This window comes from Borostomias antarcticus (assembly GCF_949987555.1).
Source record: "Borostomias antarcticus genome assembly, chromosome: 1".
NCBI lineage: Eukaryota > Metazoa > Chordata > Actinopteri > Stomiiformes > Stomiidae > Borostomias > Borostomias antarcticus.
The window spans coordinates 30,161,602-30,176,038 of record NC_140234.1 but is presented as its reverse complement, the minus strand read 5'-3'; the positions used below and the strand labels follow the sequence as shown (position 1 = coordinate 30,176,038).

Below are 14,437 nucleotides of genomic sequence, written 5' to 3'. Positions count from 1 at the left end.
AGAGAGAGAGAAAGACAGACAGACAGACAGACACAGACAGACAGACAGACAGACAGACAGACAGACAGACAGACAGACATACAGACAAAGACAGACAGACAGAGACAGACAGACAGACAGACAGACAGACAGACAGACAGACAGACAGACAGACAGACAGACAGACAGAGAGGAGTGCCAGTGAGAACAGCTGTACCACCTGTTCTAGCAGCCCTGCTGTAATTGAACAGCTGCTGAACCCAGTCGGCTGCAGAAGCAAAGGCCTTAGATGTGCCACAGGCATAGAGGACCACACACACACTCACACACACACACGCACACACACACACACACATACACATACACATACACAAGCACACACACACATACACATACACATACACAAGCACACACACACACACTCACACACACACACACACACACACACACTGTGCTATGCCTATTGAAATGGTCTTTAATACATCTATCAAGGCTGACATAGGGGACAGTCACAGCCCCATTCAGCCCCAGCTGGGGCTCTCCGCCCCCGGGGCCCGTAGTCTGCCTCCAGACTGGCTCCTGCACGGCACCCAGCCCTCTCTCTCTGCTCTCTGGAGGTCACACACAGTTCTTTCTTCCTCATTCTCCTGGTCCCGGACGTTGGTTCTGACCCCGGCTGACGGCTTTGTCAGTCCGTGTGAAAGGTGACGTTTTCAGCCTGGATTCCAGTCCACACGAGGTTGCGTCCTGTCAAGCCAGGCCAGATCTAATCAAGGCTTCTGTGTGTGTGTGTGTGTGTGGTCTCCAGCTCCTGTCCAACCTTGTAGCTCTTTCTCTCTCTCGGAATTGTCTGTACATGCACACACACACACACACACACACGCACGCACACACACACACACGCACGTTGTCATTGAACAAGGACAGAGCAGCGGTGCTTCAGGCCCTCCAGAGAAGGAAGGTGATGTGAATGAGTGGAATCATAAAAGAAAAAAAATAGAGCAACAAACACACATAAAAGAAGAGAGAGTGAGAGAGTGAGAGAGAGGGAGAGAGAGAGAGGTTAATAGAGAGAGAAAGACAGAGAGAGAGAGGCTGAGAGAGACATTGTAGAGAGAGAGCTTAATAGAGAGAAAAAGACAGAGACAGAGAGATGCTGAGAGGGAGAGAGAGAGAGAGAGAGAGAGAGAGAGAGAGAGAGGAATGGTCCCCAGGTCTAACCCTGCTGCCTGGTAATTGGCCTCATCGTGAGGGCGGTGCTGGAACGCCGCGGAGACTCAGACACGGGTCGCTGTGGCCCCGCCCCCCCACAGGTGTCACCTCTGTCGCTCGCCCCTCTGAAGGCTCCAGCCCTCTAATTGTGTGTCACACCTGACTCACCACCTTTCAGCGGGGGGCGGGGGGGGGGGGTCTACAGGAACTATCAGCAACGCAAGACTTGAGATGAAACATAGAGGGAGACGGGGGGGGGGGGGGGGGGGAGACATGTCTCTCACTCTCAGCTGCTTCTCCTCCGACGCTCTCCCTGACCTCTCCCCCCGGGGCTGAGGTGAACTTGGCCTTGACCTACACGGCGGAGCTTTCTTGACTGCTCTCTGAAGTACCTCACACACTCTCTCTCTCTCTCTCATCTCTTGCCTGCCTCCGAGGGGCTGCTTGTCCCTCTGCTGGCCCTGCTCTTCTCTGTGTGTGCAGTAGGAAGCATTAAGACCCGTTAGAGCTGTTGGCCTAGGCTAATGTTTCAAATCCACTTCCAGTGATTGAGCTAAGCTAGGCTAACGGCTCTAACGGGACTCATTGCTTCCTACTGCACACATACAGAAAGGAAGGGTATGCGTCTTATTAACTGACTCTGGGGAAGAAGGCAAATAAGCTAATTTCCCCAAAAGTTGGCGTGTTCTTTTAACCACCTGCCTTTTCCAAAAAAAACATGAGGGTCCCATAAGACAATCCAGAAGGGGAGATGCAGGCCCAGCTTGCTTGTTGTGTCTGTTCCGTCTGGTCTGTTCAGATCAACTACTGTCCTACAGTACTGTAAGTGCTGGTAGCTACAGTACGCTATACTACTTGTTTGTATTGTGATGGAATGCGGTACCTCACATATTAAAAACGCCTTGGTACCTCAGAAGGGTACAGTATACTGTATCCTAACAGGAATTCAGGCCCACCCCTTTGCAAAATATATCAATTTCTCTCTGCTACTTTACCGTTGCGTTAATGACTCCAGCCATCACACGCCTCCATTGTGACACAGGTGAAACTAGCCTTTTGCTGTTGTGTTGTTGCATAAACAGTCTGCTGTGGTAGATGGAGACAGTGTCAAAGTGTTAATCCGACCCGCAAGAGAGTTTCTCATTGCCCCCTACTTGATATCAATGTGTGTTAATCCGGCACGCACGTTTTCTCATGCTGTATCGTTGTGCGTGCCCTTTGCTTTGATATTTTTATCCCTCAAGGGCTGCCATATACAGTAGTACCAGGCTCGCTTTGGATATCAGCAACGCCAGGCGCTAAAGCTAATCCCAGAGTGACACCAAGTGGAAAGAAAAGTCGCAGAGTCATGTCTTTCTCGAAACTTTCAACGAAAAGAAAGGTTGATGACGAGCACAGACGATTTCAGGAGAAGTGGGAGACAGAATATTTTTTGGTTGAGTACAGGGGCAACCCGACGTGCCTTATATGCACAGAGAAAGTACACAAGACATACCACGAAGATGAGAGGGAGAAACGAGTCACAGAGTTGAAAAAATGTCTATTGAAGCAACAAGAAATCTTCAAGAAAGGAAGCAATGAGGCTCATGCAGCAGTCGAAGCTTGTCAAAAAGTGCATGTCGCAGGCTGCAACTGTAGTCTGTCCGGAAGAAGAAGGGTCAGTTTGGCAACATCAGCCTGTCAGCTAACACAGTACAGAGTACATTTCTGACTTATCAAGTGACATATAAGATCAGTTGCGTGACAAAGCCAAACATGTCCGTGCATACTCTGTGGCTCTTGGTGAGAGCACGGACATCACTGACACCGCACAGCTCGCAATGTATGTCCGTGCTGTTGACGACAAGTTTGAAGGACGTCGGAGGAGTTGCTTACAGTGAATCCAATGCATGGCCAGACCAGCTCAGGAGATATTCCAGCAACTGTGTGTTGCCATTGCGGATGCCGCTCTGCCATGGAAGAGCTTTGTTGGAATAACGGCCGACAGAGTGTCGTCAATGACAGGGAGAAGAAATGGACTGGTGGCACTTGTTCAAAGAGAACTGGAGGAGGAGGGTGTGGAGGAGGCTATTGCTCTGCACTGCATTATCCATCAGCAGGCTTTGCAGCAAAGGCTTGAAGTTTGACAATGTAATGTTTGTTGTTGAAATGCATCAACCATGTCAGATCCAGAGGCTTAAAGCATCAGCAGTTCCGTGCCTTTTGGGAGGAAATTGTCAGAATATGAGGATGTGCTCTACTTCAACGAGGTTCGCTCGTTCGTTAGCTCAGCAGGGAACACGTCCTGAAGAGGATTTTTTTTCTTTGAACAGTATATTTATTGATTTTGTGTTTACAACATCGACAGAAGTACATTCAAATTGGTCAGTATAACATTGTAAACCTTCCCCAAATCCCCCCCAAAGGAACATCTCTCCCTCCCACAGCACCCCCCCCCCCCACCCCCCCACACACACACACACACACACACAGACAGACACACACACACACACACACACACACACACATGTCATACAGAACAATTACAGACACTTATTTGAAATGTCCCCCCATACACTCAACTCAATAAAATAAATAATAAGGTGAAAAGTAAAACAAATTAAAACAAAATAAAAGATCAGAAAATTATTGTTCTCCTTGTTTCCCCTGAAGATGATTTTTGAGTTGGGAACAGAAGTGAAAGCCTTCATGTAGAAGGGTGGGAAGGCTGTTCCTGAGCTGAGTGATCCCAAATGACTCATGGACTTTTCTTGTTGACATCACACAGCAGCTGAATGCACTGAATAAGAAGTCGCAGTGCCAGGGTCAGCTTGTCAGTGCAGCATATGACAATGTCAAAGCATTCTCCACAAAACTGGTGTTATGGAAAGCACAGCTCTCTCAGAAAAATCAATTTTCCAGCATGCAATGCTCTCTTGGACAAGGGCACAGCATTCAGTGGTGAGATGTATGTTGATGCCATTGTGAAGCTACAGGAGGAATTTGATCAGCGGTTTGAAGACTTCAAGACACACAGCCACTTTCTACATTTTTGCAGACCCCTTCTCCTTTGACGTGGAAAATGCCCCATTTGTGCTTCAGATGGAGCTCATTGACCTGCAGTGCAATTCTGAGCTCAAAGCCAAGTTCAGGGAGGTGAATGGAAAAGCAGACAAGCTTGGACAGTTTATGAGAGAAATTTCCAGGATGTTCAAGCGGACTATGTGCCTTTTTGGGAGCACATTTCTGTGTGTGTATCATAGCTTTTCTCAACCATGAACTTCAATAAGTCAAAGTACAGGTCCCAACTTACTGATTAACATCTTCAAGCCATACTGAGGGTTTCAACTGCTTCCTCCTTCAAACCAAATGTGGCTCAGCTGTGTGAGAGGAAGTGCTGGCAGGTCAGCAAGGCGTAGGCAAGAGAAGCCAAAACAACTGAACTGTTCATTTTCAGAAGAACTGTTAATGTTGAAGAACTGTTCATGTTAAGGAGATTGGAACAGTTGGACTTTTCTTTGGAATACTTGTAATCTGTTTTTTTGTGGAATACTTGAAGTGGCCCAGACTCTACCTCCAGCGGCCCCCAGGTAAATTGAGTTTGAGACCCCTGGCTTAGAGCCGAATAGCATTTAAGTTTATTTTGAGTTTTTGTGGTAGATGTCAGGTCATTTTCTTTTTCTTTATCTATGATTTGGTTGGTCCAGATGGTGTGAGGGTTGTCCTGAGGCCTTGTGCTGTTAGAGGAGGTAAACCTCAGGACCAGCTGGCTCAGGGGACTTGTCTCTATATTCTCCTCTTGACAATGGAGAGCTTTGTAATGGTAGGAGTTGCTGTCACTTGTTTTTAGGTGTTTGTCGAATTTGATTGCTCTTTTTTCTATCCTAATTAAAAGGGGGAATCGGCCTAGCTCAGTTCGGTGTCCATTGCTGGGGGTGTTCCTGTGGAATGGGCTTCGATTGAGTGTTTGTCCCATTGTTCAAAGTCTTGATTTACTTCACACTTCACTACCATACAGTAACATACTGTAGGTTCCATTATGGATTTGAATATTTTGAGCCAGATTCTAACAGGTTTGAAGATGTTTTATAGCATAGAAAGCCCTTCTTCCCTTGTCTCTGAAATCATTAACAGTCAGATTAAAAGCCAAATTTCCTGCAGAGGCAATTTTTAGTCCCAAAATGTGTAACTGTGTGTGTGTGTTCTATGTCAGTGGGGCTCATGAATAACCTATTTGGGTTTCCCTGACACCTGGGTCATTTTTGGAAGACCAAAATTTGAGTCTTTTCCAGATTCTGCCAGGGCCCAGGTCAGGTGATCCAGGCCCAATCCCAATCCCCTTAGCCCTAGCCCTTGGCCCTACCCCTACATTTTGCGTGTTCACACGTAGGGTAGTGTGTCCCATTCCTTTCAGCTTCTAGGGCTAGGGGGCATATCGAGGGCTAGTGGAGGTTCAAACAGCCCTCCAAAACAATGGTTTTCTGATGCTGACTTGAAACCGGGGGGTAGATGAAAACTATGCTTTGTGAACCGAGGCAGTGATATGAAACATATCTACCTACCGGTGCCGTGAAAAAACATGGGAAAGAATATAATGCAAATAAACATTCAAAAAATTTTAAATCTGTGGAATAGCTTAGTTTAAAGTAGATGCAAAGGAGCATGTCACTGGATTGTTATGACACGCATTTCAGAAAAAAATTGCTATTCATGATGTCAACTGCATTTCATTGTTAGTCCGAAAAATAATCCAGTAGCATTTTTTCGACACTTCTCTGCTCGTCTGATATCAGTGCATTTATATGGGCAGGGCTGACATTAACAGCCGATATGTAAACATGTCTCCAGGCTGTTCAATAGATTAATCTGTTTTCTTCTGTCCTGAAATTTGGTCAGATTTGTCACTATAATAATAGTAATCATACTGTAATATCCCAGGGACTCCACAGAGAATCAGGCAACCAATAAAATTCAGATTGAAGACGTAGCGAGTGGTGTCCCACTTCTTAGGTAAAGATTTCAACCCCTATCCCTTGTTGCTCCATTCTGACGGGCCACTACCCAGTCGAGGGCACTCCAAAACTAGGGGCTAGGGCTCAGGGGGAGTATTGGGATTGGGCCCCGGTTGCTGTTACAATGCCTCCTTAGATGAAGCAAGCAATATGAGCTGTTATTATATAATATATCATACAGTATATCATCTGCAAACAGTAATACATTTCTGTGTCAAAGAGGGTGAGGCCAGGGATATATGGCTGTTCTAGTGATTTTGCCAATTCAAACAGGGTGGGGCTGAGACTGCAGCCCAGTATACTCCCAGTATCCAGACAGACTCTCTCTGTCTCTCTCTCTGTCCCTCTCTCTCTCTCTCTCTCTCTCTCTGTCTCTCTGCCTCTCTTCCTCTCTCTCACCGATCTTCTCTGAAGTGTATTTCTGCTCCCTGTGTTGGCCTCTCCATGCTGGTCTCTCTGTGAGGACTGGTGTGTGTATCTGAGATGTCATGTTGAACTAAGCGTCCTGTGCGTTCAGGTGTTAAGCACACATTTCCACAATTTTTACGTGTTCACACCTCCCGCCCTTCCCGGGGACATTTCACATCCCAGTGAGCTGAACAAAGTGTTTCACACCTGGTTTTTTTCTTCTTATTATTTTTTCTCTTCATATCACGGCTCCTCATCAGGTGGAGATGTGATGTGGGGGACGCGCCCACGTTGAACATTGGGAGTTTAACCTGGCGCTTCGCATAACCATCTGGGAACGCTCCGTTGGAAATGGTTTGGAAGTGCGCAGGCTCTTTTAAAAATACTTGGCAGGTGATTGGATGAACCATCTGTCTATCACCTTCTATCACACGCTAACTTCAACCGCTCATCGCTGTTGTCACACCTAAGCCCGCCCAGCATAGCTGTGTGTATTTCAAATTCCTCACAGCCAACGTTGATTGGCGAGATCGTTTTCTGATCTGGCACAAACTGATCTCCATGGAGAGTATCCAGACTGATTTGCGAGAGAAACAGAATGTGATCTTGTGAAAATCAGGATGGTCTCATGAGGCTAGCGGGAGTGGTAGGGAGAGGTAGGAGGGGTATTAGGGGGAGGTAGGAGGGTTATTAGAGGTGGGCAGAGGGGTGGAGGGACATAAAGGATGACAGAATGGAAGCACTGTGCCCTCACAATCTAAAATAGTATTTCTCAGACATTTGGCTGCTGTGACTCATAATGTAGATTTGAGGGTACACCTGTTGTGACAAAACCACTGCTTCCTCACCAGCGTCCCACAGTATTGAGCTTCGTCCCGCTACAAACGACGTCTCAACCCACCTGGGACACTCTGATGTGTAAAGCCACCAGGTATCCTTCAAACGCCCCCCCGCTCATCACCAACCAGGAACAGCCCGTTAACCGTGATGGAGACGTATGTACTGGCGCCCAGATACCCCCCCCCCCCTGCGTCCCCGCAAAGCGCCGCCCTGTCATCGTTTCCAAGTGGACTCTAAATCATAATTCTCCGTTGTCCAACCTCGTTTTTTTTTCCCGTCAGAAAGAGAGAATGTGCTCTTGAGTTCTCATGCGTCCAAGAGTCCATAAGCGATGTGAGGGACGCTGCCTCATTCATTCTCATTTGGGCTACGGGAAGAAGAGAACCTCTCTGTATGCTGTACACAGAGGAGAACGGGAGAGAGAGGGAGAGGGAGAGACGGGGGGGGGGGGGGGGGGGGGGGGGGGGGGGGGGGGGGGGGGGGGGGGGGGGAGAGAGGCGAAGAGAGAGAGAGACGGAGAGAGAGTGAGAGCTACAGGGAGGTGTGACAGAGGAGAAATCTAAAGGGAGTGGTTGAGATGTGTTTAAACGTCATTATTTCCATGCCCTTGTGAATGTAATCATAGTCTGTATGAGCCTTATTGGTTTTTAAATGTTTTTATGGCCGGTGAGGAACAGTGGAACAGAGGGAGGGAGGGAGAGAGAGAGAGAGAGAGAGAGAGAGAAGAGAGAGAGAGAGAGAGACAGACAGTTCTGGTAGTTTTATCTGTTCATCATGGCCCTCCCCGTGTGTGTCCCTGACCTAGCGTAGCGAGCATGCGTCTCTCTCTCAGACCACACTGACCCCCCCAGGCCCCTGGAGGCCCCCGCCGGCAGAGTAACAACCTCATTTCTGAAAACACCATTTAACCCCCGAGGGCCCTGAACACAACCCTGCCAGACATCCTATTCAGAGCCAGTCATACCTCCCCATAGCTCTCTCCATCTCTCTCTGTCTCTCTCTCTCTCTCTCTCTCTCTCTGCTCTTTTCTGTCCTGTCGCTCCTCTCTTCTACGCATCATTTCCTCCCCCCTCCCCACACTCTCTCTCTAGGGTCCAGGTCTGGGTAGGTGAGGGTTTGTCCCCAAGTCTCGTCCCCGAGTCCAACCTGTTGATTAGGCATTAAGCGCCTAAAGTCAGTGGTTCTTATTGGGTGTCTCCTCGGTAGAAGAGGCTGGGGGGGGCGGGGCCAGGCGGGGGGGGGGGGGGGCTGGGCAGGGGGTGGGGCCCGTTGAGGGCGGGGCGTGGCCGGGTGGGCGGCGGGCTTTGTCTGCTCTGAGAGAGATACGGGGTGCTAATTACAGCCCAGCCCTTCTATCTGAGTGCAGCCATCTGCCAAAGTCACAGCTTCTTTGTCTGTCGGAGGACCCCGTCAGTCTCCGCCAACGCAGCCCAACTAGCTAGCTACGTCATCATGTTTATATCATAATAACGACCGAGCTCTGACCGGGGCGTGCACGCTCCACGCCCCCCTCCTCCCTCGTCCACATCCTGCCATGATGATGTCATTATGATGTTTGAACGGCAAAAACGCAGGTCGTGACAAAGTCGGGCTCCAGGCCTTCATTTGTAGCTGTGAGACTGTGTGCACGCAGGAAGTGGCCTGACACGCACACACACACACACACACACACACACCCACACACACACACACACACACACACAGTCTGGGTTCTTCATCTACATCCCTACCGGTGCCCCTCTCATTCATCAGAACCAAGCCATTAATCCCAGACTCCCGCCAGTATAATAATAACGCCATTAAGTCTGGATAAAAATATCGGCGGAGGTGGCGAAGACGATGACCGGCCCGGTCCTCGGTCCAGTCGAGTTTGGTCCCCGTGACCCCCCCACCCCTCAGACATGAATCATCGATCGCCAGTCGCATCCAGCCCCCCCACCCCCCCCCCCCGGAGATCACCGTGTCCAGAACAGCCGTTCACGCCGCTCGCAGACCAAATCACCCCCTGATTGATTGAGTTCCGAGGCATAAACCTGCTGCCGACGCGCTCCTCCCCCCGATTCGCTCTCTCCCAGATTTTACGACTTTCTAACCCCCCCCCCCCCCCCACACTCCTTAAGCGAGCAGAGCTGAGCTGTTCGGAGCTGGTGAGATAAGTGACTTGAAGGTGGGATAGGTAGTTTGCTTTTGGCTTTATTTGGTAAAATTGGCATAATATCCTAATATCCAGCGCTCAGTAACAGAAGTGCTCTGAGAATAAACTTGGATCTCCGTGTTTACCCCTGCCTCTGTATTTTGGATTCAAAGAATGCACCGCGCCCAAATGTATTGACCAATCAGGGTCTCTATCTCGCCACACATACCAGTTATGTTTGGAGGGAGGGACTACATCATGATTGACAGGAGGGAGGTGCGGGTTCTTTTGAAAAAGATGACCAATCGGAGGCCTTGTTGACGTCAAACTACCTACCCCACCTTTAAGTGGACTACAAAGTGTGCAAGCGTGTTTTGATTTCCATATCGGCGTCGGTCGGTCGGCGGCATGGATGTCCATCGTGGTTTTTTTTCTTTTCTGATTAACCCTTCGCTTGTTCACAGGATTTTGTCTTGTTTTCTTGCCTGAAGAAATGGCCAGTTTAAAATAAAAAAAAAGTACATAAAGTAAACAAATCTCGCATTAACACACACACGGACACACGCACATACAGTACACAGACATCTACAGTACACACATGGACACACGGACACTGATGAAACAGTCTGCGGGAACAGCCGTCCTGCCTTGATTAAACTGCTCGTTAGGTTATACTGCATGTACAGTAAGATACAGTACAGTGCTTCCTGATTTAAAATGCCCCATACCTTTTTCAATTAGAGCACGCACACACATGCACATGTACATGTACCGCCTTTCACACACTCATACCCACTTTCATAAACACACACACACACACACACACACACCCTGTCTCTCCTCCCTCCCTCCTGACACGCTGCCCTGTCTCTCCTCCCTCCCTCCCTCCTCCCTCCTGACACGCTGCCCTGTCTCTCCTCCCTCCCTCCTCTCTCCTCCCTCCCTCCCTCCCTCCCTCCCTCCCTCCCTCCCCTGTCTCTCCTCCCCCCCTCCTCTCTCCTCCCTCCCTCCCTCCTCGCTCCTGACACGCTGCCCTGTCTCTCCTCTCTCCTCCCTCCTCCCTCCCTGCTGACGTGCTGCCCGTCTTTCCCCCCAGGCTTCCCGGCGACGGCGTACGGACCCTTGGCGGCGGTGGCAGCGGCGCAGCGTGGCTCAGGTAGGGGCGGGGCCTGTGGAAGAGGCGGCCACACAGGCAGACCCGCAGAGCGCAGGAGCGGGTCAACCCTCTGACGGGCCTCTGTGTGGCTACTGCCCTCTACGTGCTGGGGTCCTCTCTGACTGTGGCCGCCTCTCTCTCTCACTGCTCTCTCTCTCTCTCTCTCTCTCTCTCACACACACACACACAAACACACACACAGATATATACACACACACACACACAGACATATATACACACATATACACATACTACACACACACAGAGACATATAGACACACACATACACCTCGCACACACACACACACACATACTGTATACATACATACACACACATATACATACATACACAAACACACACACACACACACACATCACTTCGACAAGAGAGGAGAGAAGGTGGATGACGTTCTCCCCCCTCACTCCCTCCTGGGCTGTAGGCTGTAAAAGTGGACTGAAGTGGATGACATTGTAGTGGGGTAGCAGAAACGTCTGTCTGTCTGTCTGGTATTGTGTTAGCCCAGAGCTAATGTTCCCAGCTGGCTCTCTGGTTGTGCTCATAGTCATAGGCCGTCACTTCAATGTCTGGTTGAAGAAGCAGAGTACTGCCCCTCATGAAATAGACTATTCTTAATAATATATTCTTAATATTTACAGGGAAAATGGAGGCGTTTCGGCCTTAAGCCATCATCAGCTTATGATTCACAATAATGACTGAAAGGCTGACATATATGTAAGGGTAGGAGACCAGCCAATAACCCTAACCCAAGATCAGCCAATCAGCACACGGAATCGCTAAGCACAAATAGGATCCCCGTGTGTCCAGGTGGCCTGGTGAGACCGGTCAACTGGATCAGCTTCACGGCATGTCTCACCCAGTGGGCACCTGTTCCTCGTCACACTCCAGAAGCTGTGCACACTTTTACACTTTACTTCAATTCGATATGTTGCAATATTTTTTTACTGTATTGATTTTTTGCAGTACCGTATTGATACTGTTTGTTGGTTTTTTTTTACTTTTTTTTTGCACATGGAAAATATGCAGGACAAGATACGGAATAGATATATATATGAAATTAAGGATAGAATTCAATCATTACATTATTCATGTTTTAAATGGATTTAAAATGTCCTTACATTCCCTCTTCCCTCAAGGGAGTGGGGGATGGAGTTGTATTTTCAGCTGTATTTTAACATTTTCAGTAAATTATGTAGAATATTGGATCACAACATGTATTGTATCATATCGTGATACGTGTCGTATCGTGAGGTTCTTGCCAATACCCAGCCCTGGTTACATGAAGATTTAGGGTGATTTGGATTTCTTATGCGTTGAACACACTCACTATACTGTACTGTAGCCGTGACTTGAGAAAAGCTAGAATAATTTGAATTTTAACGTCAGTCGTTAATCCTTGACATCATCAACCGTCGATCGTCAATTGAGTTAATTAAAATTATGTTAATTAAGCTGTGTAAAAGAGAGTCTCTAGTGAATTTTTTGAGTGAGGCTCAGTAAACCCTGCATCGTGAAATCCCTGATTCTTGAGGACACCTAAATTGGCTGTCTGTCTCTCTCTCTCTCCTCTCTCTCTCTCTCTCCATCTCTCTCCTCTCTCTCTCTCTCCATCTCTCCTCTCTCTCTCTCCTCTCTCTCTTTCTCTCCATCTTTCTTCTCTCTCTCTCTCTCTCTCTCTCTCTCCATCTCTCTTTCCCTTTTTCTCCCTTGCCGGTCATTGATCCTGTGGTCCGATAGCTTAATCAATCACTCTGACTCTGTCCGTTCATAGCTAAACAAACACGGGCAGACCCCCCCCACCCCCCCCCCCCCCTTCTGAAACTGACAGACGGCCCTTCGGCTCAGAGGGGGAAATGATCGCTTCGCCTAATTGGCTGTCAGAAAGTCCGGCCCCCCTGGTAGTGGAGTGACGCGGGGCTGCACTCTGACTGTCTGGGGCTGAATGTTCTCCCTTCCTGGTCTGACACACACACACACACACACACACCACACACGTGTGCACACACGCACACACTCACCACGCGGGGCTGAACACAAGTAACAAGCAAAACTGCTGATTTCAATGCAGCATCTTTTGAACAAAAGCCAGCCCAGTCGGTAGAGGAGCCGTGACCTTTGTACGAACTTTCTGACCTCTGTCTGACCTTTCTTGTTTTTCCTCCTTCGGGAGCTGGAACATGCTGAAGACATGGGCACTTTGTCTCTCAAGACACAATGTAAGACAGTACAGAGGATATACAAGGATACCTGTCCTCCATCTCTCCATTCCTGTTTGATCCACAACAAGTGCATAGAAGCTGCAGTAGCTCTTAGAGAAGGGCATAGAGGCTAGCAGGCAGTGTGGAACCAGGCCCGACATTAAAATTAATCACAATCAGAATGAGTTTATTGGCCAGGTAGGGTGCAACATTCTAGCAATTTACTTTGGTCAATGGTGCTTAACACCGATGGGGACAACATTAGAGATGGTGCAGGGACAAGACAGGACAGTGCAAATGAGCAGGACAAAATGCAAAATAAAATATATGCAAAATACAAAATGGAATGCGATGAGTGTATATCCAGTGAGAGTACAGAGAGTACTGTGTGTTTTGATGTTTCATGAGTGTCTGTGTCCTTCATCTCACCGCCGCTGTCTCCTGGTCAGTTCCCTGTCAGCGGTTCCACGCCGCGGACCTCAGGGATGAAATTTACACTCGACCTTTCTCTCGGGAAGTTCATCTGGCGCCCAGCTCACGCTCCGTCACATGACTTTGATGTACTTGGCTCTGAGCGTCCGGTGAACGACGCTCTGCAGATAGGGAGATGGTATTGTGTCCAGGATGGATACTGGACTTTATATGGACACAGCACACGGGAGAAGACGGGGGTTTTAGCGCACTGATCTGGGCGGTAGGAGACCTTCTATGGCTATGGGCGTGAGCGTTAGTGTGGCGGCAGGTGGCCCAGTGGCATGTGACTGAAAGGTCACTGGTTCAAGACCAGGCCAGTCCACTTGACAATCGTTGCCTGCTGTTGTGCCCTTGATCAAGGTACCTAACCCCCAACACTAGCTCCAAACATTGTGAGTCACTTTGGATAAAAAACGTCTGCGTAGTGACCAAATTGTAAATTGTGCGTTTAGACAGATGTTAACCACACATTTCAACATATGTTTTACCATATGTTAAGGCATAATTCTGCTTAGTATGTTTAAGTATAATACATTATGTAAACATGTAAATGTTTATACTTACCATGCATTCAAGCACCTTTCATGCTTTAAGCTTGATTCCATGCAGCGGTGAGGTGAGGGGAGATATGCAGGCTGCAGTCTGGGAGAGAGCTGCTCGTTTCACAGCATTGCCTCAGTGTGGGAGGGCCCTGCTGATCTCTGAGGCGCGCTAGTCAATTCGAGGACTTGGGAAAGCAGAGCCTGTATTTCCATCACAGACAGCTAATTAACTTGCTACCCACTCCCCAATGTCTACAATTGGAGGTTGTTTTAAATTTTTTAATTTTAATGATGAGTGTTTCTCACCAAGTAAGATATCTGCTAAGGAGGCAATGACGAAACATGCTTCTGCCAGGATCAAGAGGTTCCAGAGAAAATGGCTCTGGGGTATTGATTCATGATTCAAGGATTCGTGTTACAATCCAACAAAGATGATTCCCACTTAAAAGATCGCAAGGCATTTGATATGGTTACATTGCAACCA

General features: G+C 48.4%; 1 protein-coding gene across 1 annotated transcript in view; it reads left to right on the top strand.

Annotated features, from left to right (window-relative positions):
• LOC311326050 (RNA-binding protein Musashi homolog 2-like) overlaps nt 1-14,437 on the top strand; it is a gene marked incomplete at both ends in the record, with an annotated part of 89,937 nt that overhangs the window by 47,319 nt on the left and 28,181 nt on the right. Inside the window, one exon of the mRNA XM_084458888.1 lies at nt 10,661-10,720. Coding sequence (XP_084315014.1) covers nt 10,661-10,720 — 60 coding nt within the window. The remainder of the gene's footprint in view (nt 1-10,660; nt 10,721-14,437) is intronic.